Source organism: Oncorhynchus keta, chromosome 20 (genome assembly GCF_023373465.1).
Source record: "Oncorhynchus keta strain PuntledgeMale-10-30-2019 chromosome 20, Oket_V2, whole genome shotgun sequence".
NCBI lineage: Eukaryota > Metazoa > Chordata > Actinopteri > Salmoniformes > Salmonidae > Oncorhynchus > Oncorhynchus keta.
This window is the reverse complement of record NC_068440.1, coordinates 48,119,368-48,145,437: the sequence shown is the minus strand read 5'-3', so window position 1 is coordinate 48,145,437 and position 26,070 is coordinate 48,119,368. Positions and strand designations below refer to the sequence as shown.

The window sequence follows — 26,070 nt, the reverse complement described above, 5'->3', positions numbered from 1 at the left end:
GCCTCTGTTTACAGACTGTCTTCCTCTGTTCACAGACTGTCTTCCTCTGTTTACAGACTGTCTGCCTCTGTTTACAGACTGTCTGCCTCTGTTCACAGACTGTCTGCCTCTGTTTACATACTGTCTGCCTCTGTTCACAGACTGTCTGCCTCTGTTTACAGACTGTCTGCCTCTGTTTACAGACTGTCTGCCTCTGTTTACAGACTGTCTTCCTCTGTTCACAGACTGTCTGCCTCTGTTTACAGACTGTCTGCCTCTTTTCACAGACTGTCTGCCTCTGTTCTGCCTCTGTTTACAGACTGTCTTCCTCTGTTCACAGACTGTCTGCCTCTGTTTACAGACTGTCTGCCTCTGTTTACAGACTGTCTGCCTCTGTTTACAGACTGCCTGCCTCTGTTCACAGACTGTCTGCCTCTGTTTACAGACTGTCTTCCTCTGTTCACAGACTGTCTTCCTCTGTTTACAGACTGTCTGCCTCTGTTTACAGACTGCCTGCCTCTGTTCACAGACTGTCTGCCTCTGTTTACAGACTGTCTTCCTCTGTTCACAGACTGTCTTCCTCTGTTTACAGACTGTCTGCCTCTGTTTACAGACTGTCTGCCTCTGTTTACAGACTGCCTGCCTCTGTTCACAGACTGTCTGCCTCTGTTTACAGACTGTCTGCCTCTGTTTACAGACTGTCTTCCTCTGTTGACAGACTGTCTTCCTCTGTTTACAGACTGTCTGCCTCTGTTTACAGACTGTCTGCCTCTGTTTACAGACTGTCTGCCTCTGTTTACAGACTGTCTGCCTCTGTTTACAGACTGTCTGCCTCTGTTTACAGACTGTCTGCCTCTGTTTACAGACTGTCTGCCTCTGTTCACAGACTGTCTGCCTCTGTTTACAGACTGTCTGCCTCTTTTCACAGACTGTCTGCCTCTGTTCTGCCTCTGTTTATAGGTTAGACAATGTGTTTTAGGTTTCCATCCATCCACACACACCATCTCTCTATCACCTGTTTCTAAATGGCAGACATTATCTGCTGCAGTCTAGAGTGTCAGGACTGAGGTGAAGTCTTGTCCCACCACCTGGAACACAACGTGACCAAACGCAAAGTGGGGGTTGTGATCCTCTCTCTGTCTCTCTCACTCTCTCTCTCTCTTTCTCTCCCTCCCTCTGATCCTATTAACCCCAGGGCATTGGATCTTCAGCCCTTCTCCCTGAAGCCCCTCCTCCGCAGGGCCACAGCCTATGAGTCAATGGAACGTTACCGACAGGCCTACGTGGATTTTAAGACTGTTCTGCAGATAGACATCGGGGTGCAGGCGGCACACGACAGTGTCCACAGGTAAACCAAGGATTTAAAGCAGCCAGAGGACATTGTGTATGGTCATACAACCATGACAGTGGAGGTTCCCCTGCAGTGAAATTCTGATGTGAAAATTAACTTGCAGTTGTCTCTGTCAATATGGTGTCAGGGTTTATTTTAGGATGTGAACTGTGTGACCTGAGTGTGTTTTCCTACAGGATCACCAAGCAGCTTATTGAACAGGACGGCCCTGACTGGAGACAGAAGCTTCCGGAGATCCCTCTAGTCCCACTGTCAGCTCAGCAGCACCACAGGCAGAAAGACCCCAGCGCTGAGCTGGTCCAGGCTAGAGAAGGTCAGAGGTCACTTCCTGTTTACTGGATAGCCACATCACTTCCTGGTTACTGGCTAGCCACATCTCATCCTGGTTACTGGCTAGCCGTACCGTGAAATGACCAGATATTTTTTTTTACCTTTATTTAAGAACAAAGCCTTATTTTCAATGACGGCCTAGGAACAATGGAACAGTGGGTTAACTGGTCTAGGAACAATGGGTTAACTGCCTGTTCAGGGGCAGAACGACAGATTTGTACCTCAGGGATATGAACTTGCAACCTTTCGGTTACTAGTCCAACACTCTAACCACTAGGCTACCCACTAGTTCAGACCCAGCAGATATCAAATAGTTTGAACATGTTTCATCGTGATCTAATTTAAAAAAAAATGTAAATGTATTTTATTTCACCTTTATTTAACCAGGTAGGCTAGTTGAGAACAAGTTCTCATTTGCAACTGCGATCTGGCCAAGATAAAGCAATGGAATAAACAAAACAGTCAATAATACAATAGAACAAAAGAAAACAAAAAGTCTATATACAGTGAGTGCAAATGAGGTAACATAAGGGAGTTAAGGCAATACATAGGCCATGGTGGCGAAGTAATTACAATATAGCAATTAAACACTGGAATGGTAGATGTGCAGAAGATGAATGTGCAAGTAGAGATACTGGGCTGCAAAGGAGCAAAATAAATAAATAAATACAGTATGGAGATGAGGTAGATTGGATGGGTTATTTACAGATGAGCTATGTACAGGTGCAGTGATCTGTGAGCTGCTCTGACAGCTGGTGCTTAAAGCTAGTGAGGGAGATATGAGTATCCAGCTTCAGAGATTTTTGCAGTTCGTTCGTGTCATTGGCAGCAGAGAACTGGAATGAAAGACCGGGTATTGAACCTGGGTTGTCCATGCAATTCAAGACAGCTTTAGTCCACTGAGCTAAAGCCTAGGCAATACACAAGTCTTCAGGTCTGAGGAAAGGATTACTCAACACAATGAAACATGCGAAGTTGACCAAATCCATCCAAGTGCTGAAGTTGTGTTCTTGTTCTAATAGCTGCAACATATAACATATAAGTGTGTCACAGGGAATCTGAGTGAATGGTAGAAGTATTCCTGATGAGGTGTCACAAGGGGAATCAATGAATTATGTAGAGTGTAACCTAATACCCACGGGTCTGCCAGTCACAGTGACAATGGCACCGGAGGGGACGGCTGCCGTTTTACAAGCTCCTAACCAATTGTGCTATTTTGTGTTTTTTTGGTTGTTGATTAGAACTTATTTTGTACATAATGTTTCTGACCGAAAACAGCTTCTGGATATCAGAACAGCAATTACTGACATCAAACTGGACAAAGATTTTTTCTTTAATGAGTCTGACGCGAAGGATATACTGTTGCTCCCGGACCAGGCCCAAATCCCCGTCATTCACATGAAGAGGAGACGGAGATCCGATTCCCTGACTTTCCATAACAGAGCCATCACCTACAAAGAGATGAACCTGGAGAAGAGTCCCCTAATCAAGCTGGTCCTGGGGCTCTGATCACAAACACAAACACACCCTTCAGAGCCCCAGGACAGCAACATAACAAGACCCAACCAAATCATGAGGACACGAAAAGATAATTACTTGGAAAGAATTTACAAAACAACTGAGCAAACTAGAATGCTATTTGGCACTAAACAGAGAGTACACAGTGGCAGAATACCTGTACTGTGCAGCCGTCTTCATCGACCTTGCCAAGGCTTTCGACTCGGTCAATCACCATATTCTTATCGGCAGACTCAGTAGCCTCGGTTTTTCGGATGACTGTCTTGCCTGGTTCACCAATTACTTTGCAGACAGAGTTCAGTGTGTCAAATCGGAGGGCATGCCCTCCGGTCCTCTGGCAGTCTCTATGGGGGTGCCACAGGGTTCAACCCTCGGGCCGACTCTTTTTTCTGTATATATCACTGATGTTGCTCTTGCTGCGGGCGATTCCCTGATCCACCTCTACGCAGACGACACCATTCTATATACTTCCGGCCCGCCCTTGGACACTGTGCTATCTAACCTCCAAACGAGCTTCAATGCCATACAACACTCCTTCCGTGGCCTCCAACTGCTCTTAAACGCTAGTAAAACCAAATGCATGCTTTTCAACCGTTCGCTGCCTGCACCCGCACGCCTGACCAGCATCACCACCCTGGATGGTTCCAACCTTGAATATGTGGTCATCTATAAGTACCTAGGTGTCTGGCTAGACTGTAAACTCTCCTTCCAGACTCATATCAAACATCTCCAATCGAAAATCAAATCAAGAGACTGCTTTCTATTCCGCAACAAAGCCTCCTTCATTCACGCCGCCAAACGTACCCTAGTAAAACTGACTATCCTACCGATCCTCGACTTCGGCGATGTCATCTACAAAATTGCTTCCAACACTCTACTCAGCAAACTGGATGCAGTTTATCACAGTGCCATCTGTTTTGTCACTAAAGCACCTTATACCACCCACCACTGTGACTTGTATGCTCTAGTCGGCTGACCCTCGCTACATATTCTTCGCCAGACCCACTGGCTCCAGGTCATCTACAAGTCCATGCTAGGTAAAGCTCCGCCTTATCTCAGTTCACTGGTCACGATGGCAACACCCATCCGTAGCACACGCTCCAGCAGGTGTATCTCACTGATCATCCCTCAAGCCAACACCTCATTTGGCCGCCTTTCGTTCCAGTTCTCTGCTGCCTGTGACTGAAACGAATTGCAAAAATCGCTGAAGTTGGAGACTTTTATCTCCCTCACCAACTTCAAACATCTGCTATCTGAGCAGCTAACCGATCGCTGCAGCTGTACATAGTCTATCGGCAAATAGCCCACCCATTTTTACCTACCTCATCCCCATACTGTTTTTATTTATTTACTTTTCTGCTCTTTTGCACACCAATATCTCTACCTGTACATGACCATCTGATCATTTATCACTCCAGTGTTAATCTGCAAAATTGTCATTATTCGCCTACCTCCTCATGCCTTTTGCACACATTGTATATAGACTCCCCCTTTTTTTTCCTACTGTGTTATTGACTTGTTAATTGTTTACTCCATGTGTAACTCTGTGTTGTCTGTTCACACTGCTATGCTTTATCTTGGCCAGGTCGCAGTTGCAAATGAGAACTTGTTCTCAACTAGCCTACCTGGTTAAATAAAGGTGTTCTCAACTAGCCTACCTGGTTAAATAAAGGTGTTCTCAACTAGCCTACCTGGTTAAATAAAGGTGTTCTCAACTAGCCTACCTGGTTAAATAAAGGTGTTCTCAACTAGCCTACCTGGTTAAATAAAGGTGTTCTTAACTAGCCTACCTGGTTAAATAAAGGTGTTCTCAACTAGTCTACCTGGTTAAATAAAGGTGTTCTTAACTAGCCTACCTGGTTAAATAAAGGTGTTCTCAACTAGCCTACCTGGTTAAATAAAGGTGTTCTCAACTAGCCTACCTGGTTAAATAAAGGTGTTCTCAACTAGCCTACCTGGTTAAATAAAGGTGAAATAAAAAATAAAAAAATAAAAATACCTGAGCACTGTGACTGACCCAAAATTAAGGAAAGCTTTGACTATGTACAGACTCAGTGAGCATTGCCTTGCTATTGAGAAAGGCCACCATAGGCAGACCTGGTTCTGAAGAGAAGACAGGCTATGATGTGCAACACTGCCCACAAAATTAGGTGGCAACTGAGCTGCACTTCAGAACCTTCTGCCAAATGTAAAGACAGATATTTCCCTCAGATTACACAGACCCACAAATATATATATATTTTTTTGATAAACTCACATATCTATTGGGTGAAATCCCACAGTGTGCCATCACAGCAGCAAGATTTGTAACCTGCTGCCACAAGAAAAGGGCAACCAGTGAAGAACAAACACCATATTTATGTTTATTTATTTTCCCTTTTGTACTTTAACTATTTGCACATCGTTGCAACACTGTATTAGACGTAATATGACATTTGAAATGTCTTTATTCTTTTGGGAACTTTTGTAAAGGTTATACTTACTGTACACCTTTTATTGTTTATTTCACTTTTGTTTATTATCCATTTCACTTGCTTTTGCAATGTAATTGTAAACGTAAATGTAAACATGTGTTTCCCGAGCCAAGGCCCCTTGAATTGAATTGATAAAGGGGGCACAGATCTGGGTGCCTTGTGAGAATTCGTCGGCGAGTAACCCGCCTCTACCATCCGTTCTACCTGCCAATGTGCAATCACTGGAGAATAAACTGGATGAGCTCCGTTCGAGACTATCCTACCAACAGAGACATTAAAAACTGTAATATCTTATGTTTCACGACGACACAGATAATATACAGTTGGCTGGGTTTTCCGTGCATTGGCAAGACAGAACAGCAACCTCTGGTAAGACGAGGGGTGGTGCTTGCCTGAGGTAAAGAACCTCATGATAAGCTGTAGACCACACGATCTACCAAGAGAGTTCTCATCTATATTTTTCATTGATGCCTATTTACCACCACAAACCGATGCTGGCACTAAGACTGCACTCAACCAACTGTATAAAGTCATACATAATTATTTGTTATTTAATTTAATTTAACCTTTATATAACTAGGCAAGTAAGTAAAGAACAAATTCTTATTTACAATGTCGGCCTACCCCGGGCAAACCCAGACGACGCTGGGTCAATTGTTCGCCGCCCTTCGGGACTCCCAATTGCGGCCGGATGTAAAACAGCCTGGATTCGAACCAGGAACTGTAATGACACCTCTTACATTGAGATGCACTGCCACTCGGGAGCAAACAAGGAAATGTTCATCCAGAAGTGGTGCTCCTAGTGGCCAGGGACTTTAATGCAGGCAAACTTAAATCAGTTTTACCTCCTTTCTACCAGCATGTTAAATGTACAACCAGAGGAAAATAAACTCTAGACCACCTTTACTCCACACAGAGACGTGTACAAAGCTCTCCCTCGCCCTCCATTTGGCAAATCTGACCATAACTCTATCCTCCTGATTACTGTTTACAAGCCAAAACTAAAGCAGGAAGTACCAGTGACTCGCTCAATACGGAAGTGGTCAGATGAAGCGAATGCTACGCAACTGGACTGTATTGCTAGCACAGACTGGAAAATGTTCCGGGATTCATCCAATGAAATTGAAGAGTATACCACCACAGCCAACGGCTTCATCAATAAGTGCATTGAGGACGTCATCCCCACAGTGACTGTACGTACATATCCCAACCAGAAGCCATGGATCACAGGAAACATCCTCACTGAGATAAAGGCTAGAGCTTCTGCTTTCAAGGAGCAAGCCGCTTATAAGAAATCCCGCTATTCCCTCAGACAAACATTTAAGTCATTTAGCAGACGCTCTTATCCAGAGCGACTTACAAATTGGTGCATTCACCTTATGACATCCAGTGGAACAGTCACTTTACAATAGTGCATCTAAATCTTAAAAGGGGGGTGAGAAGGATTACTTATCCTATCCTAGGTATTCCTTAAAGAGGTGGGGTTTCAGATGTCTCCGGAAGGTGGTGATTGACTCCGCTGTCCTGGCGTCGTGAGGGAGTTTGTTCCACCATTGGGGGGCCAGAGCAGCGAACAGTTTTGACTGGGCTGAGCGGGAACTGTACTTCCTCAGTGGTAGGGAGGCGAGCAGGCCAGAGGTGGATGAACGCAGTGCCCTTGTTTGGGTGTAGGGCCTGATCAGAGCCTGGAGGTACTGAGGTGCCGTTCCCTTCACAGCTCCGTAGGCAAGCACCATGGTCTTGTAGCGGATGCGAGCTTCAACTGGAAGCCAGTGGAGAGAGCGGAGGAGCGGGGTGACGTGAGAGAACTTGGGAAGGTTGAACACCAGACGGGCTGCGGCGTTCTGGATGAGTTGTAGGGGTTTAATGGCACAGGCAGGGAGCCCAGCCAACAGCGAGTTGCAGTAATCCAGACGGGAGATGACAAGTGCCTGGATTAGGACCTGCGCCGCTTCCTGTGTGAGGCAGGGTCGTACTCTGCGGATGTTGTAGAGCATGAACCTACAGGAACGGGCCACCGCCTTGATGTTAGTTGAGAACGACAGGGTGTTGTCCAGGATCACGCCAAGGTTCTTAGCGCTCTGGGAGGAGGACACAATGGAGTTGTCAACCGTGATGGCGAGATCATGGAACGGGCAGTCCTTCCCCGGGAGGAAGAGCAGCTCCGTCTTGCCGAGGTTCAGCTTGAGGTGGTGATCCGTCATCCACACTGATATGTCTGCCAGACATGCAGAGATGTGATTCGCCACCTGGTCAACGATCAAACAGGCAAAAGTGTCAATACAGTACTAAGATTGAATCCTACAACACCGGCTCTGACACTCGTCGGATGTGGCAGGACTTGCAAACTATTACGGACTACAAAAAGAAACCCAGCCCTGAGCTTCACAGTGACTCGAGCCTACCAGATGGGCTAAATATCTTTTTATGCTCACTTTGAGGCAGCACCAGCTGTTCCAGACACTTTCCATAGCTGATGTGAGCAAGACCTTTAAACATGTCAACATTCAGAAGGCCGTGGGGCAATTACCAGGACGTGTACTCGGAGCATGTGTGGACCGACTGGCAAATGTCCTCACTGACAATTTCAACCTTTCCCTGATTGAGTCTGTAATACCAACATGTTTCAAGCAGACCACCACAGTCCCTGTGCCCAAGAATGCAAAGGTAACCTGTTTAAATGACCACCGCCACATAGCACTCAGGTCGGTAGCCATGAAATGCTTTGAAAGGCTGGTCATGGCTCACATCATCACCATCATGCCTGAAACTCTAGACCCACTCCAATTCGCATACCGCCCAAACAGATCCACAGATGGCGCAAACTCAATTGCACTCCACACTGCCCTTTCCCACTTGGACAAAAGGTACATTACTGTATTACTGTTCATTGATTACAGCTCAGTGTTCAACACCATAGAGCCCCCAATGCTCATCACTAAACGAAGGACACTGGGACTAAACACCTCCCTCTGCAATTGGATCCTGGACTTCCTGACGGGCCGCCCCCAGGTGGTAAGGGTAGGCAACAACACATCTGCCACGCTGATCCACAACACGGGGGCCCCTCAGGGGTGCATGCTTAGTCCCCTGCTGTACTCCCTGTTCACTCATGACTGCATGGCCAAGCATGACTCCAACAGCATCATTACATTTGCTTATGACATAATGGTGGTAGGCCTGATCACTGACAATGATGAGAACTGGCAGTGTGGTGCTAGGACAACAACTTCCACCTCAACCCGAGCAAGACAAAGGAGCTGATCGTGGACTATAGGAAAAGGAGGGCTGGACACGCCCCCATTCATCGACAGGGCTGTAGTGGAGCGGGTTGAGATCTTCAAGTTCCCTGGTGTCCACATCACCAACAAACTATCATGGCCCAAACACACCAAGACAGTTGTAAAGAGGGCACAACAATGTCTATACCCCCTCAGTAGACTGAAAATATTTGTCATGGGTCCCCAGATCCTCAAAAAATTATACAGCTGCACCATCAACAGCATGCTGTCTGGTTGCATCACCGCTATAGAGGGTAGTGAGTATGGCCCAGTACATCACTGGGGCCAAGCCTCCTCCCAACCAGGAGCTCTATACTAGGTCGGTGTCAGAGGAAGGCCCCAAAAATGGTCAAAGATTCCAGCCACCCTTGTCATAGACTGTTCTCTCCACTACCGTATGGCAAGCGGTACCGTTTGTTTTTACACTCGCTAGAGTGTAACCTGATACCCACGGGTCAGCCAGTCAGAGTGTGGTAGTTATGTAGAGTGTAACCTGATACCCACAGGTCAGCCAGTCACAGTGTGGTAGTTTAGTAGAGTGTAACCTGATAACCACAGGTCAGCCAGTCACAGTGTGGTAGTCATGTAGAGTGTAACCTGATACCCACAGGTCAGCCAGTCACAGTGTGGTAGTTATGTAGAGTGTAACCTGATACCCACGGGTCAGCCAGTCACAGTGTGGTAGTTATGTAGAGTGTAACCTGATACCCACTGGTCAGCCAGTCACAGTGTGGTAGTCATGTAGAGTGTAACCTGATACCCACAGGTCAGCCAGTCACAGTGTGGTAGTTATGTAGAGTGTAACCTGATACCCACAGGTCAGCCAGTCACAGTGTGGTAGTTATGTAGAGTGTAACCTGATACCCACGGGTCAGCCAGTCATAGTGTGGTAGTTATGTAGAGTGTAACCTGATACCCACAGGTCAGCCAGTCACAGTGTGGTAGTTATGTAGAGTGTAACCTGATACCCACGGGTCAGCCAGTCACAGTGTGGTAGTTATGTAGAGTGTAACCTGATACCCACAGGTCAGCCAGTCACAGTGTGGTAGTCATGTAGAGTGTAACCTGATACCCACGGGTCAGCCTGTCACAGTGTGGTAGTTATGTAGAGTGTAACCTGATACCCACGGGTCAGCCAGTCACAGTGTGGTAGTCATGTAGAGTGTAACCTGATACCCACAGGTCAGCCAGTCACAGTGTGGTAGTTATGTAGAGTGTAACCTGATACCCACGGGTCAGCCAGTCACAGTGTGGTAGTTATGTAGAGTGTAACCTGATACCCACGGGTCAGCCAGTCACAGTGTGGTAGTTATGTAGAGTGTAACCCGATACCCACAGGTCAGCCAGTCACAGTGTGGTAGTTATGTAGCGTGTAACCCGATACCCACAGGTCAGCCAGTCACAGTGTGGTAGTTATGTAGAGTGTAACCTGATACCCACAGGTCAGCCAGTCACAGTGTGGTAGTTATGTAGAGTGTAACCTGATACCCACGGGTCAGCCAGTCACAGTGTGGTAGTTATGTAGAGTGTAACCCGATACCCACAGGTCAGCCAGTCACAGTGTGGTAGTTATGTAGAGTGTAACCTGATACCCACAGGTCAGCCAGTCACAGTGTGGTAGTTATGTAGAGTGTAACCTGATACCCACAGGTCAGTCAGTCACAGTGTGGTGGTTATGTAGAGTGTAACCTGATACCCACGGGTCAGCCAGTCACAGTGTGGTAGTCATGTAGAGTGTAACCTGATACCCACAGGTCAGCCAGTCACAGTGTGGTAGTTATGTAGAGTGTAACCCGATACCCACAGGTCAGCCAGTCACAGTGTGGTAGTTATGTAGAGTGTAACCTGATACCCCAGGTCAGCCAGTCACAGTGTGGTAGTTATGTAGAGTGTAACCTGATACCCACAGGTCAGCCAGTCACAGTGTGGTAGTTATGTAGAGTGTAACCTGATACCCACAGGTCAGCCAGTCACAGTGTGGTAGTCATGTAGAGTGTAACCTGATACCCACAGGTCAGCCAGTCACAGTGTGGTAGTTATGTAGAGTGTAACCTGATACCCACGGGTCAGCCAGTCACAGTGTGGTGGTTATGTAGAGTGTAACCTGATACCCACAGGTCAGCCAGTCACAGTGTGGTGGTTATGTAGAGTGTAACCCGATACCCACAGGTCAGCCAGTCACAGTGTGGTAGTTATGTAGAGTGTAACCTGATACCCCAGGTCAGCCAGTCACAGTGTGGTAGTTATGTAGAGTGTAACCTGATACCCACGGGTCAGCCAGTCACAGTGTGGTAGTCATGGAACAAACAGGGTCTGGTTGCCTGGCTGCTGCTGGCTCCCTTCAGGCTTCAGCATGACAACATTCTGTTGATTATCTCACCACAGACCGACCGTTAGTTTTTACCCACTGTCCAGAGTCAGACTGGTAGAAAGAGATTGTCCATGCAGATTATTCAGAAATAGATACAGATGAATAAAACAGGGTCTGTCATGTGAGACACCAGCACTCCTTAAGGGAGCACCTTAATCAGACTTCTCTACCCTGACTACCCAGTGTGCTGAATATGAAATGTCATGTCTGTTGAGTTGACCAGAATGGTGTGCTGTGGATTAGATGTAGTTCATCGAGTCTGTTAAACTCAACAGAGGCTCAACCAGTCAGCTTTTGCTCATTTGACATTAGAAGTCATTGTAGGAAAGTTTTAAAAAATATATTTACAGTCAGCTAGAAGTAGTTTAATTAGTTAGAAAAACAAATCATATTGCTCTGAGTCTACAGATTTCCTCTTGCATCACTACTGATAACTGCTTCTCTCTCTCTCTCCGCAGCCAAAAAAGCAGAGGCTCGCTTTGCCTCTCTCAAAACAGAAGGAAATGAGCATGTGAGGAAAAGCCAGTTCCATGACGGTCTAGAAAAGTACAGTGAATGCCTTAAGATCAAACCTGACGAGTGTTCCTGCTTTACCAACAGGTGACCCCTAACCCTGCTAAGCATACTAACCCTAATCCTGCTAGCATACTAACCCTAACCCTGTTAGCATACTAACCCTAACCCTGCTAAGCATACTAACCCTAATCCTGCTAGCATACTAACCCTAACCCTAACCCTGCTAGCATACTAACCCTAACCCTGCTAGCATACTAACCCTAACCCTGCTAGCATACTAACCCTAACCCTGTTAGCATACTAACCCTAACCCTGTTAGCATACTAACCCTAACCCTGCTAGCATACTAACCTTAATCCTGCGAGCATACTAACCTTAATCCTGCCAGTATACTAACCCTAACCCTGTTAGCATACTAACCCTAACCCTAACCCTGCTAGTATACTAACCTTAATCCTGCTAGTATACTAACCCTAACCCTGTTAGCATACTAACCCTAACCCTGCTAGCATACTAACCCTAACCCTGCTAGTATACTAACCCTAACTCTGTTAGCATACTAACCCTAACCCTGCTAGCATACTAACCCTAACCCTGCTAGCATACTAACCCTAACCCTGCTAGTATACTAACCCTAACCCTGTTAGCATACTAACCCTAACCCTAACCCTGCTAGTATACTAACCTCAATCCTGCTAGTATACTAACCCTAACCCTGTTAGCATACTAACCCTAACCCTGCTAGCATACTAACCCTAACCCTGCTAGCATACTAGCCCTAACCCTGCTAGTATACTAACCCTAACTCTGTTAGCATACTAACCCTAACTCTGTTAGCATACTAACCCTAACCCTGCTAGCATACTAACCCTAACCCTGCTAGCATACTAACCCTAACCCTGCTAGTATACTAACCCTAACCCTGCTAGCATACTAACCCTAACCCTGCTAGCATACTAACCCTAACCCTGCTAGTATACTAACCCTAACCCTGTTAGCATACTAACCCTAACCCTGTTAGCATACTAACCCTAACCCTGCTAGCATACTAACCCTAACCCTGCTAGCATACTAACCCTAACCCTGCTAGTATATTAACCCTAACCCTGTTAGCATACTAACCCTAACCCTAACCCTGCTAGCATACTAACCCTAACCCTGTTAGCATACTAACCCTAACCATAACCCTGCTAGCATACTAACCCTAACTCTTCTAGCATACTAACCCTAACCCTAATCCTGCTAGCATACTAACCCTACTAGCATACTAACCCTAACCCTGTTAGCATACTAACCCTAACCCTGCTAGCATACTAACCCTAACCCTGCTAGCATACTAACCCTAACCCTGTTAGCATACTAACCCTAATCCTCATAGCATACAAACCCTAACCCTGTTAGCATACTAACCCTAACCCCACTAGCATACTAACCCTAACCCTGTTAGCATACTAACCCTAACCCTGCTAGCATACTAACCCTAACCCTGTTAGCATACTAACCCTGCTAGCATACTAACCCTAACCATATTAGCATACTAACCCTAATCCTCATAGCATACTAACCCTAACCCTGCAAGCATACAAACCCTAATCCTGTTAGCATACTAACCCTAATCCTCATAGCATACTAACCCTAACCCTGTTAGCATACTAACCTTAACCCTGCTAGCATACTAACCCTAATCCTCATAGCATACTAACCCTAACACTGTTAGCATACTAACCTTAATCCTGTTAGCATACTAACCCTAACCCTGTTAGCATACTAACCCTAACCCTGTTAGCATACTAACCCTAACCCTGTTAGCATACTAACCCTAACCCTGTTAGCATACTAACCCTAACACTGTTAGCATACTAACCCTAATCCTCATAGCATACTAACCTTAATCCTGTTAGCATACTAACCCTAACCCTGTTAGCATACTAACCCTAACCCTGCTAGCATACTAACCCTAACCCTGCTCGCATACTAACCCTAACACTGTTAGCATACTAACCCTAATCCTCATAGCATACTAACCTTAACCTGACAAGTGTTCCTGCTTTAGCAACAGGTGACCCCTAATCCTTCAGATCAAACCTAAGTTAATACTTACAGTAGATAATAGGAAGTGCTTATATACAAGATTTACATTTGAGTTATTCAGCAGATAGATCTCCAGAGCCACTTACAGTTAGTGAATTCATCATAACCACATATCTCAGTCAAGTCCATTTTTCCTCAGTAATGTCCATGCTAGTAGGGGGAAGTCCATTTTTCCTCAGTAATGTCCATGCTAGTAGGGGGAAGTCGATTTTTCCTCAGTAATGTCCATGCTAGTAGGGGGAAGTCGATTTTTCCTCAGTAATGTCCATGCTAGTAGGGGGAAGTCCATTTTTCCTCAGTAATGTCCATGCTAGTAGGGGGAAGTCCATTTTTCCTCAGTAATGTCCATGCTAGTAGGGGGAAGTTCATTTTTCCTCAGTAATGTCCATGCTAGTAGGGGGAAGTCCATTTTTCCTCAGTAATGTCCATGCTAGTAGGGGGAAGTCAAGTGCGAGTGGCATTTATTTGATTTATTTTTATATGATTGTAAGCACAGTTCTTTATCAGTGTAGTACTGTACACAAAAATTGCCATGATACATGACCACTGTCAGTCCTTAACTCCTACCCTTCACCCCCAGAGCCATCTGTTATCTGAGACTGGGTTGTTTTGAAGAGGCCAGACAGGACTGTGACTCCGCCCTCAAGCTGGAACCAACCAATAAGAAGGCCTTCTATAGACGGGCATTGGCGTTTAAAGGCTTACAGGTGGTTATCTATTATTCAAAGTCCTAGTTGGTTCAACGCATGTTTTTGTGTGAAGAACAAGGAAAACCAATGAACACTGTGTCTTCCAAAAACAGAAAAACGGCTTGTTTTTTGTTAACTCAGCGGATAAACCAAAAACAATTCACATGTGGGTGGGGTTACATGTGGAATGCATTTTATTGGCCAAATGCACAACCAATACTTCCTGTCCCTTCAAAATAGGAGTTCACCCTTCTAACCTCATCTACTATCTATTAAGTCACCAATTAATAGCTATTTATTACTGTAAATGGTTAGCTGGTTAGCAAACTGATCAGAACCCCCCCCACCAGTCTCAACGTCATCAGTGAAGAGGCGACTCCAGGATGCTGGCCTTCTAGGCAGAGTTCCTCTGTCCAGTGTCTGTGTTCTTTTGCCCATCTTAATATTTTATTTTTATTGGCCAGTCTGTGATATGTCTTTTTCTTTGCAACACATGCCTAGAAGGCCAGTATCCTGGAGTTGCCTCTTTGCTGTTGACGTTGAGACTGGTGTTTTTCAGGTACTATTTAATGAACCTGCCAGTTGAGGACTTGTGAGGCGTCTGTTTCTCAAACTAGACACTCTAATATACTTGTCCTCTTGCTCAGTTGTGCACTGGGGCCTCCCACTACTCTTTATATTCTGGTTAGAGCCAGTTTGCGCTGTTCTGTGAAGGGAGTAGTACACAGAGTTGTACGAGATCTTCAGTTTCTTGGTAAATTCTCTCATGGAATAGCCTTCATTTCTCAGAACAAGAATAGACTGATGAGTTTCAGAAGAAAGTTCTTTGTTTCTGGCCATTTTGAGCCTGTAATCGAACCCACAAATGCTGATGCTCCAGATACTCAACTAGTCTAGAGGACAGTTTTATTGCCTCTTTAATCAGCACAACAGTTTTCAGCTGTGCTAACATAATTACAAAAGGGTTTTCTAATGATCAACTAGCCTTTTAAAATTATAAACTTGGATTAGCTAACACAACGTGTCATTGGAACACAGGAGTGATAGTTTCTGATAATGGGCCTCTGTGCGCCTACGTAGATATTCCATTTAAAAAATCAGCCGTTTCCAGCCACAATAGTCATTTACAACATTAACAATGTCTACACTGTATTTCTGATCATTTTGATGTTATTTTAATGGACAAAAAAGGTGATTTTCTTTCAAAAACAAGGACATTTGTAAGTGACCCCAAACCTTTGAACGGTAGTGTAGGTACAGACAGGGGCACACTCCAACTCTCCAACATAGTTTACAAAGGCAGTATTTGTTTAGTGAGTAAAAATTCAAACTTATAATGAATATAAATAGGAAAGTCAGGTAATGATACTCCAAAATATCTACTTACAATAAGTAGTACTTTACAGATACGCCCAAAACACTACTTAAATAGTCCTTTAAAGTATTTTTACTCAAGCACTTTACACCACTGGCATTAATATATGACTTAATAGGTGTTAATAGATGTCTTAATAGATAGTAGATTAATAGAATGAAGTTAGAAGGATGAACCTGTATTTTGAAGAGACAGGAACTGTTGCATTTGGAAAATGACAGGCATTCCACATGTAACCGCACCCACTTGTGAAAATAGAAAAAATGTTTTTGTGTGAAGAACAAGGAAAACCAATGGACACTATCGCCCTTGAGGATAGAAGACATGCTGCTGTCGCAAAGTCTAATGGAGATCCTAATAAAATAACAAATACCATTTAGATTTTTAACCACTTTTTGACATTCTACCTCCTCTTTGCCTCCTCTCCCTCCCTTCCCAGGACTACCTGTCTTCCAGCAGTGACCTCCAGGAAGTGTTACAGCTGGACCCCAACGTCCACGAGGCTGAACAGGAGCTGGAGACTGTGACAGGGCTGCTCAGACAGAGCCTCATGGACGGAGCCCAACTCACACCCAGGGTAGATGCCCAACACACACCCAGGGTAGATACCCAACACACACCCAGGGTAGATACCCAACACACACCAAGGGTAGGTACCCAACACACACCAAGGGTAGGTACCCAACACACACCAAGGGTAGATACCCAACACACACCCAGGGTAGGTACCCAACACACACCCAGGGTAGATACCCAAAACACACCCAGGGTAGATACCCAACACACACCCAGGGTAGATACCCAACACACACCCAGGGTAGATACCCAACACACACCAAGGGTAGGTACCCAACACACACCCAGGGTAGGTACCCAACACACACCCAGGGTAGATACCCAACACACACCCAGGGTAGATACCCAACACACACCCAGGGTATGTACCCAACACACACCCAGGGTAGATACCCAACACACACCCAGGGTAGATACCCAACACACACCCAGGGTAGATACCCAACACACACCCAGGGTAGGTACCCAACACACACCCAGGGTAGATACCCAACACACACCCAGGGTAGGTACCCAACACACACCCAGGGTAGGTACCCAACACACACCCAGGGTAGATACCCAACACACACCCAGTGTAGATACCCAACACACACCCAGGGTAGATACCCAACACACACCCAGGGTAGATACCCAACACACACCCAGGGTAGATACCCAACACACACCCAGGGTAGATACCCAACACACACCAAGGGTAGGTACCCAACACACACCCAGGGTAGATACCCAACACACACCCAGGGTAGATACCCAACACACACCCAGGGTAGATACCCAACACACACCCAGGGTATGTACCCAACACACACCCAGGGTAGATACCCAACACACACCCAGGGTAGATACCCAACACACACCCAGGGTAGGTACCCAACACACACCCAGGGTAGATACCCAACACACACCCAGGGTAGATACCCAACACACACCCAGGGTAGGTACCCAACACACACCCAGGGTAGATACCCAACACACACCCAGGGTAGATACCCAACACACACCCAGGGTAGATACCCAACACACACCCAGGGTAGATACCCAACACACACCCAGGGTAGATACCCAACACACACCCAGGGTAGATACCCAACATACACCCAGGGTAGATAACAACACACACCAGGTGTAGATACCCAACACACACCCAGGGTAGGTGCCCAACACACACCCAGGGTAGATACCCAACACACACCCAGGGTAGATACCCAACACACACCCAGGGTAGATACCCAACACACACCCAGGGTAGATACCCAACACACACCCAGGGTAGATACCCAACACACACCCAGGGTAGATACCCAACACACACCCAGGGTAGATACCCAACACACACCCAGGGTAGATACCCAACACACACCCAGGGTAGATACCCAACACACACCCAGGGTAGGTACCCAACACACACCCAGGGTAGATACCCAACACACACCCAGGGTAGATACCCAACACACACCCAGGGTAGATACCCAACACACACCCAGGGTAGATACCCAACACACACCCAGGGTAGGTACACACAGGGTACACACACCCAGGGTAGATACCCAACACACACCCAGGGTAGATACCCAACACACACCCAGGGTAGATACCCAACACACACCCAGGGTAGATACCCAACACACACCCAGGGTAGATACCCAACACACACCCAGGGTAGATACCCAACACACACCCAGGGTAGATACCCAACACACACCCAGGGTAGATACCCAACACACACCCAGGATAGATACCACACAGGGTAGATACCCAACACACACCCAGGGTAGATTCCCAACACACCCAGGGTAGATACCAGGGTAGACTGGGTAGATACCCAACTCTTTAGATCCCAACACAAACCCAGGATAGATGTCCCAGAGATCACACCCAGGGTAGGTTCCCAACTCTTTATTCCACCTCAGGTTTGATGTCAGAGATCAGACTGAACTCTTTATTCCACCTCAGGTTTGATGTCAGAGATCAGACTGAACTCTTTATTCCACCTCAGGTTTGATGTCAGAGATCAGACTGAACTCTTTATTCCACCTCAGGTTTGATGTCAGAGATCAGACTGAACTCTTTATTCCACCTCAGGTTTGATGTCAGAGATCAGACTGAACTCTTTATTCCACCTCAGGTTTGATGTCAGAGATCAGACTGAACTCTTTATTCCACCTCAGGTTTGATGGCAGAGATGAGACTGAACTCTTTATTCCACCTCAGGTTTGATGTCAGAGATCAGACTGAACTCTTTATTCCACCTCAGGTTTGATGTCAGAGATCAGACTGAACTCTTTATTCCACCTCAGGTTTGATGTCAGAGATCAGACTGAACTCTTTATTCCACCTCAGGTTTGATGGCAGAGATGAGACTGAACTCTTTATTCCACCTCAGGTTTGATGGCAGAGATCAGACTGAACTCTTTATTCCACCTCAGGTTTGATGTCAGAGATCAGACTGAACTCTTTATTCCACCTCAGGTTTGATGTCAGAGATCAGACTGAACTCTTTATTCCACCTCAGGTTTGATGTCAGAGATCAGACTGAACTCTTTATTCCACCTCAGGTTTGATGGCAGAGATCAGACTGAACTCTTTATTCCACCTCAGGTTTGATGGCAGAGATCAGACTGAACTCTTTATTCCACCTCAGGTTTGATGTCAGAGATCAGACTGAACTCTTTATTCCACCTCAGGTTTGATGTCAGAGATGAGACTGAACTCTTTATTCCACCTCAGGTTTGATGGCAGAGATGAGACTGAACTCTTTATTCCACCTCAGGTTTGATGGCAGAGATGAGACTGAACTCTTTATTCCACCTCAGGTTTGATGGCAGAGATCAGACTGAACTCTTTATTCCACCTCAGGTTTGATGTCAGAGATCAGACTGAACTCTTTATTCCACCTCAGGTTTGATGTCAGAGATGAGACTGAACTCTTTATTCCACCTCAGGTTTGATGTCAGAGATGAGACTGAACTCTTTATTCCACCTCAGGTTTGATGGCAGAGATGAGACTGCCACAGGAGACTGTATAGGAGGAGGCTGATGGAGACCAGGGAAGGCTGTTCAGGCCTCATCATCCCTCACAGAGTTGACATGAACTAAGGTGAACTATGCTGGATGTTGGGCTCTGACTCCATCTGCCTTCAAAGAGCATCATTAAAGCATTGTGTCGACGGCGGCAGAGCGTTGTTCAATAAAGCTGCATCCTTCATTTCCATTCTGGAGACTCTAAAGATACTTTATAGATGCAATGCAGCTTCTTACATTTACATTTGTCATTTAGCAGATGCTCTTATCCAGAGAGACTTGCAGTTAGTGCATTCTTTACCTCAGCATGCTCAGACCCCCTACAGCAACACACTGTAGAGAAAGGGTGCGTCACAAATGATGCCCTACTCTCTATAAAGTGCACTATGTTTGACCAGGGCTCATAGGTCTATAATCAAATGTAGTGCACTATATAGGGGATAGGGGTGCCATTTGGGACTCAGACCCAAAATCTTAAAAGCTAGGAGTGACTAGTTTTGCAGAAGTATTTGATTTCTTCCCACTAACAGCAGATTATGCAGACCGGCGGTATTACAGATTGGAGAAGCGATCGACAGAAGCTCTAGAAGCACACTGGAACACAATGTGGGAGAGATGTGGTGTGCCTTATTGAGATTCAAGTTGAACCATATATTTGGGAAGTGTAATCTGAACCTCAGAGAAATAACATCCTTGTATAAATGTAATAAACTGCTGCTTTGATACACTGCAGAGTATTTTACATGAGGAAACCAAAAAATATGTTGCCACTGTATTGACAGTCATGCATGTACCTTTTCAACCTTTAAAGGGCACTGTTGGCTAATTAATGCATAATGAAAGATGGACAACTGTGTATATCATGTACTGTATGCTTTTAATCTCAGGTTCAGTCTTGAACATGACCATGATTGTATGGTAAATGTTAGCTCTGGTCCATGGCGTTAGAGGAATTGTAACGGCCTGGACCAGAGCTAGGTAAATGTGTATAGTAGTCAAACACTGATCTACTAGTTTTCAGATGTTGCTCTACTGCTTTATAAAATCCCCAAACCCCCTTCAGATCTGTTGAGTTAGAGATCAACCCCCTTCAGATCTGTTGAGTTAGAGATCAACCCCCTTCAGATAGTTATCTGTTGAGTTAGAGATCAACCCCCTTCAGATCTGTTGAGTTAGAGATCAACCCCCTTCAGATCTGTTGAGTTAGAGATCAACCCCCTCAGATCTGTTGAGTTAGAGATCAACCCCCTCAGATCTGTTGAGTTAGAGATCAACCCCTTCAGATCTGTTGAGTTAGAGATCAACCCCTTCAGATCTGTTGAGTTAGAGATCAACCCCTTCAGATCTGTTGAGTTAGAGATCAACCCCTTCAGATCTGTTGAGTTAGAGATCAACCCCTTCAGATCTGTTGAGTTAGAGATCAACCCCTTCAGATCTGTTGAGTTAGAGATCAACCCCTTCAGATCTGTTGAGTTAGAGATCAACCCCCTCAGATCTGTTGAGTTAGAGATCAACCCCCTTCAGATCTGTTGAGTTAGAGATCAACCCCCTTCAGTTAGTTATCTGTTGAGTTAGAGATCAACCCCCTTCAGTTAGTTATCTGTTGAGTTAGAGATCAACCCCCTTCAGATAGTTATCTGTCGAGTTAGAGATCAACCCCCTTCAGTTAGTTATCTGTTGAGTTAGAGATCAACCCCCTTCAGTTAGTTATCTGTTGAGTTAGAGATCAACCCCCTCAGTTAGTTATCTGTTGAGTTAGAGATCAACCCCCTTCAGTTAGTTATCTGTTGAGTTAGAGATCAACCCCCTTCAGATCTGTTGAGTTAGAGATCAACCCCTTCAGATCTGTTGAGTTAGAGATCAACCCCCTTCAGATCTGTTGAGTTAGAGATCAACCCCCTTCAGATCTGTTGAGTTAGAGATCAACCCCCTTCAGATCTGTTGAGTTAGAGATCAACCCCCTCAGATCTGTTGAGTTAGAGATCAACCCCTCAGATCTGTTGAGTTAGAGATCAACCCCTTCAGATCTGTTGAGTTAGAGATCAACCCCTTCAGATCTGTTGAGTTAGAGATCAACCCCTTCAGATCTGTTGAGTTAGAGATCAACCCCTTCAGATCTGTTGAGTTAGAGATCAACCCCTTCAGATCTGTTGAGTTAGAGATCAACCCCTTCAGATCTGTTGAGTTAGAGATCAACCCCTTCAGTTAGTATCTGTTGAGTTAGAGATCAACCCCTTCAGATCTGTTGAGTTAGAGATCAACCCCTTCAGATCTGTTGAGTTAGAGATCAACCCCCTTCAGATCTGTTGAGTTAGAGATCAACCCCCTTCAGATCTGTTGAGTTAGAGATCAACCCCCTTCAGATCTGTTGAGTTAGAGATCAACCCCCTCAGATCTGTTGAGTTAGAGATCAACCCCCTTCAGATCTGTTGAGTTAGAGATCAACCCCATTCAGATAGTTATCTGTTGAGTTAGAGATCAACCCCCTTCAGATCTGTTGAGTTAGAGATCAACCCCCCTCAGTTAGTTATCTGTTGAGTTAGAGATCAACCCCCTTCAGATAGTTATCTGTTGAGTTAGAGATCAACCCCCTTCAGATAGTTAGTTATCTGTTGAGTTAGAGATCAACCCCCTTCAGATCTGTTGAGTTAGAGATCAACCCCCTTCAGATCTGTTGAGTTAGAGATCAACCCCCTTCAGATCTGTTGAGTTAGAGATCAACCCCCCTCAGTTAGTTATCTGTTGAGTTAGAGATCAACCCCCTTCAGTTAGTTATCTGTTGAGTTAGAGATCAACCCCCTTCAGTTAGTTATCTGTTGAGTTAGAGATCAACCCCCTCAGATAGTTAGTTATCTGTTGAGTTAGAGATCAACCCCCTCAGATAGTTAGTTATCTGTTGAGTTAGAGATCAACCCCCTTCAGATCTGTTGAGTTAGAGATCAACCCCCTTCAGATAGTTATCTGTTGAGTTAGAGATCAACCCCCTTCAGTTAGTTATCTGTTGAGTTAGAGATCAACCCCCTTCAGTTAGTTATCTGTTGAGTTAGAGATCAACCCCCTCAGATAGTTAGTTATCTGTTGAGTTAGAGATCAACCCCCTCAGATAGTTAGTTATCTGTTGAGTTAGAGATCAACCCCCTCAGATAGTTAGTTATCTGTTGAGTTAGAGATCAACCCCCTTCAGATCTGTTGAGTTAGAGATCAACCCCCTCAGATAGTTAGTTATCTGTTGAGTTAGAGATCAACCCCCTTCAGATCTGTTGAGTTAGAGATCAACCCCTTCAGATCTGTTGAGTTAGAGATCAACCCCCTTCAGTTAGTATCTGTTGAGTTAGAGATCAACCCCCTTCAGATAGTATCTGTTGAGTTAGAGATCAACCCCCTTCAGATCTGTTGAGTTAGAGATCAACCCCCTTCAGATCTGTTGAGTTAGAGATCAACCCCCTTCAGATAGTATCTGTTGAGTTAGAGATCAACCCCCTTCAGATCTGTTGAGTTAGAGATCAACCCCCTTCAGATAGTATCTGTTGAGTTAGAGATCAACCCCCTTCAGATAGTATCTGTTGAGTTAGAGATCAACCCCTTCAGATCTGTTGAGTTAGAGATCAACCCCCTTCAGATAGTATCTGTTGAGTTAGAGATCAACCCCCTTCAGATCTGTTGAGTTAGAGATCAACCCCTTCAGATCTGTTGAGTTAGAGATCAACCCCCTTCAGATAGTATCTGTTGAGTTAGAGATCAACCCCCTTCAGATAGTATCTGTTGAGTTAGAGATCAACCCCCTTCAGTTAGTATCTGTTGAGTTAGAGATCAACCCCTTCAGATCTGTTGAGTTAGAGATCAACCCCCTTCAGATCTGTTGAGTTAGAGATCAACCCCTTCAGATCTGTTGAGTTAGAGATCAACCCCTCAGATCTGTTGAGTTAGAGATCAACCCTCAGATCTGTTGAGTTAGAGATCAACCCCTTCAGATCTGTTGAGTTAGAGATCAACCCCTTCAGATCTGTTGAGTTAGAGATCAACCCCTTCAGATCTGTTGAGTTAGAGATCAACCCCTCAGATCTGTTGAGTTAGAGATCAACCCCTTCAGATCTGTTGAGTTAGAGATCAACCCCTTCAGATCTGTTGAGTTAGAGATCAACCCCCTTCAGATCTGTTGAGTTAGAGATCAACCCCATTCAGATAGTTATCTGTTGAGTTAGAGATCAACCCCCTTCAGATCTGTTGAGTTAGAGATCAACCCCCTTCAGATCTGTTGAGTTAGAGATCAACCCCCTTCAGATCTGTTGAGTTAGAGATCAACCCCCTTCAGATCTGTTGAGTTAGAGATCAACCCCTTCAGATCTGTTGAGTTAGAGATCAACCCCCTTCAGATCTGTTGAGTTAGAGATCAACCCCCTTCAGATAGTTATCTGTTGAGTTAGAGATCAACCCCCTTCAGATCTGTTGAGTTAGAGATCAACCCCCTTCAGATCTGTTGAGTTAGAGATCAACCCCTTCAGATCTGTTGAGTTAGAGATCAACCCCTTCAGATCTGTTGAGTTAGAGATCAACCCCTTCAGATCTGTTGAGTTAGAGATCAACCCCCTTCAGATCTGTTGAGTTAGAGATCAACCCCCTTCAGATCTGTTGAGTTAGAGATCAACCCCCTTCAGATCTGTTGAGTTAGAGATCAACCCCTTCAGATCTGTTGAGTTAGAGATCAACCCCTTCAGATCTGTTGAGTTAGAGATCAACCCCCTTCAGATCTGTTGAGTTAGAGATCAACCCCCTTCAGATCTGTTGAGTTAGAGATCAACCCCCTTCAGATCTGTTGAGTTAGAGATCAACCCCCTTCAGATCTGTTGAGTTAGAGATCAACCCCCTTCAGATCTGTTGAGTTAGAGATCAACCCCCTTCAGATCTGTTGAGTTAGAGATCAACCCCCTTCAGATCTGTTGAGTTAGATCAACCCCTGATCTGTTGAGTTAGAGATCAACCCCTTCAGATCTGTTGAGTTAGAGATCAACCCCTTCAGATCTGTTGAGTTAGAGATCAACCCCTTCAGATCTGTTGAGTTAGAGATCAACCCCTTCAGATCTGTTGAGTTAGAGATCAACCCCTTCAGATCTGTTGAGTTAGAGATCAACCCCTTCAGTTAGTATCTGTTGAGTTAGAGATCAACCCCTTCAGATCTGTTGAGTTAGAGATCAACCCCTTCAGATCTGTTGAGTTAGAGATCAACCCCTTCAGATCTGTTGAGTTAGAGATCAACCCCTCAGATCTGTTGAGTTAGAGATCAACCCCCTCAGATCTGTTGAGTTAGAGATCAACCCCTTCAGATCTGTTGAGTTAGAGATCAACCCTTCAGATCTGTTGAGTTAGAGATCAACCCCAGATCTGTTGAGTTGAGAGATCTGTTGAGTTAGAGATCAACCCCTTCAGATCTGTTGAGTTAGAGATCAACCCCTTCAGATCTGTTGAGTTAGAGATCAACCCCTTCAGATCTGTTGAGTTAGAGATCAACCCCTTCAGATCTGTTGAGTTAGAGATCAACCCCTTCAGTTGTTCAGTTCTGAGAAGATCTGTTGAGTTAGAGATCAACCCCTCAGATCTGTTGAGTTAGAGATCTGATCTGTTGAGTTAGAGATCAACCCCTTCAGATCTGTTGAGTTAGAAGCAACCCCCTTCAGATCTGTTGAGTTAGAGATCAACCCCCTTCAGATCTGTTGAGTTAGAGATCAACCCCTTCAGATCTGTTGAGTTAGAGATCAACCCCCTTCAGTTAGTTATCTGTTGAGTTAGAGATCAACCCCCTTCAGTTAGTTATCTGTTGAGTTAGAGATCAACCCCCTTCAGTTAGTTATCTGTTGAGTTAGAGATCAACCCCCCTCAGATCTGTTGAGTTAGAGATCAACCCCCTCAGATCTGTTGAGTTAGAGGTATTTCAGTTAGTGTCTGAAACTGATTAATAACAAGCTGTGTGTGTTGAATATATTGTGAATGTTCTGCTTTCACCACAGATTGGTCTATTTAGAACATAGACCCCTCTGAGGTTCCTGATTAAACACCTCTGCTTTGTACTGTATACCATGTGTTCATTCTGAAAGATGTCTAGAGTTGACTTCATGCAGTCAGTTACTGACTTTAAAAAAATAAAAAAAGTACTTTTTAAAAAGTTACAGTCCTACTGATGATATGAAGCAACTTACTTGATGACTCTCAGTATTTTAGTTGTCCCGATGACAAATCCATTTTCTATGTTCAACAACAAAGTATTAGCCTGAGTGCCAGTCTGTTTGAGCTGTCATGCCAAACAGTTTGGTTTGAGCTATGGAGTTGGCCAGAGCACAAACAGATCTGGGACCAGGCTACAAAAGGAGACTACAGATCTGGGACCAGGCTATAGAAGGAGAACAGATCTGGGACCAGGCTATAGAAGGAGAACAGATCTGGGACCAGGCTATAGAAGGAGAACAGATCTGGGACCAGGCTATAGAAGGAGAACAGATCTGG

The 26,070-nt window shown here is 45.1% G+C and overlaps 1 protein-coding gene across 1 annotated transcript; it reads left to right on the top strand.

Moving 5' to 3' along the window:
• The first annotated feature begins 1,176 nt into the window (after positions 1–1,176).
• LOC118379841 (sperm-associated antigen 1A-like) lies at positions 1,177–24,249 on the top strand. The gene is made up of 7 exons (XM_052473136.1): positions 1,177–1,327; positions 1,507–1,643; positions 11,763–11,904; positions 14,492–14,618; positions 16,415–16,552; positions 19,540–20,703; positions 23,762–24,249. Exons 1-6 carry the CDS (start codon positions 1,239–1,241, stop codon positions 19,543–19,545), a joined length of 639 nt encoding a protein of 212 aa, XP_052329096.1. The 5' UTR covers positions 1,177–1,238; the 3' UTR covers positions 19,546–20,703; positions 23,762–24,249.
• Positions 24,250–26,070: the final 1,821 nt, after the last annotated feature.

Bases quoted from the DNA above. Each gene is read 5' to 3' on its own strand.
- LOC118379841 (XM_052473136.1), top strand. From the start codon at position 1,239: ATGGAACGTTACCGACAGGCCTACGTGGATTTTAAGACTGTTCTGCAG. The intron at 11,905-14,491 runs GTGACCCCTAAC...CTTCACCCCCAG, and splicing joins TGTTCCTGCTTTACCAACAG to AGCCATCTGTTATCTGAGAC. The intron at 14,619-16,414 runs GTGGTTATCTAT...CTCCCTTCCCAG, and splicing joins TGGCGTTTAAAGGCTTACAG to GACTACCTGTCTTCCAGCAG.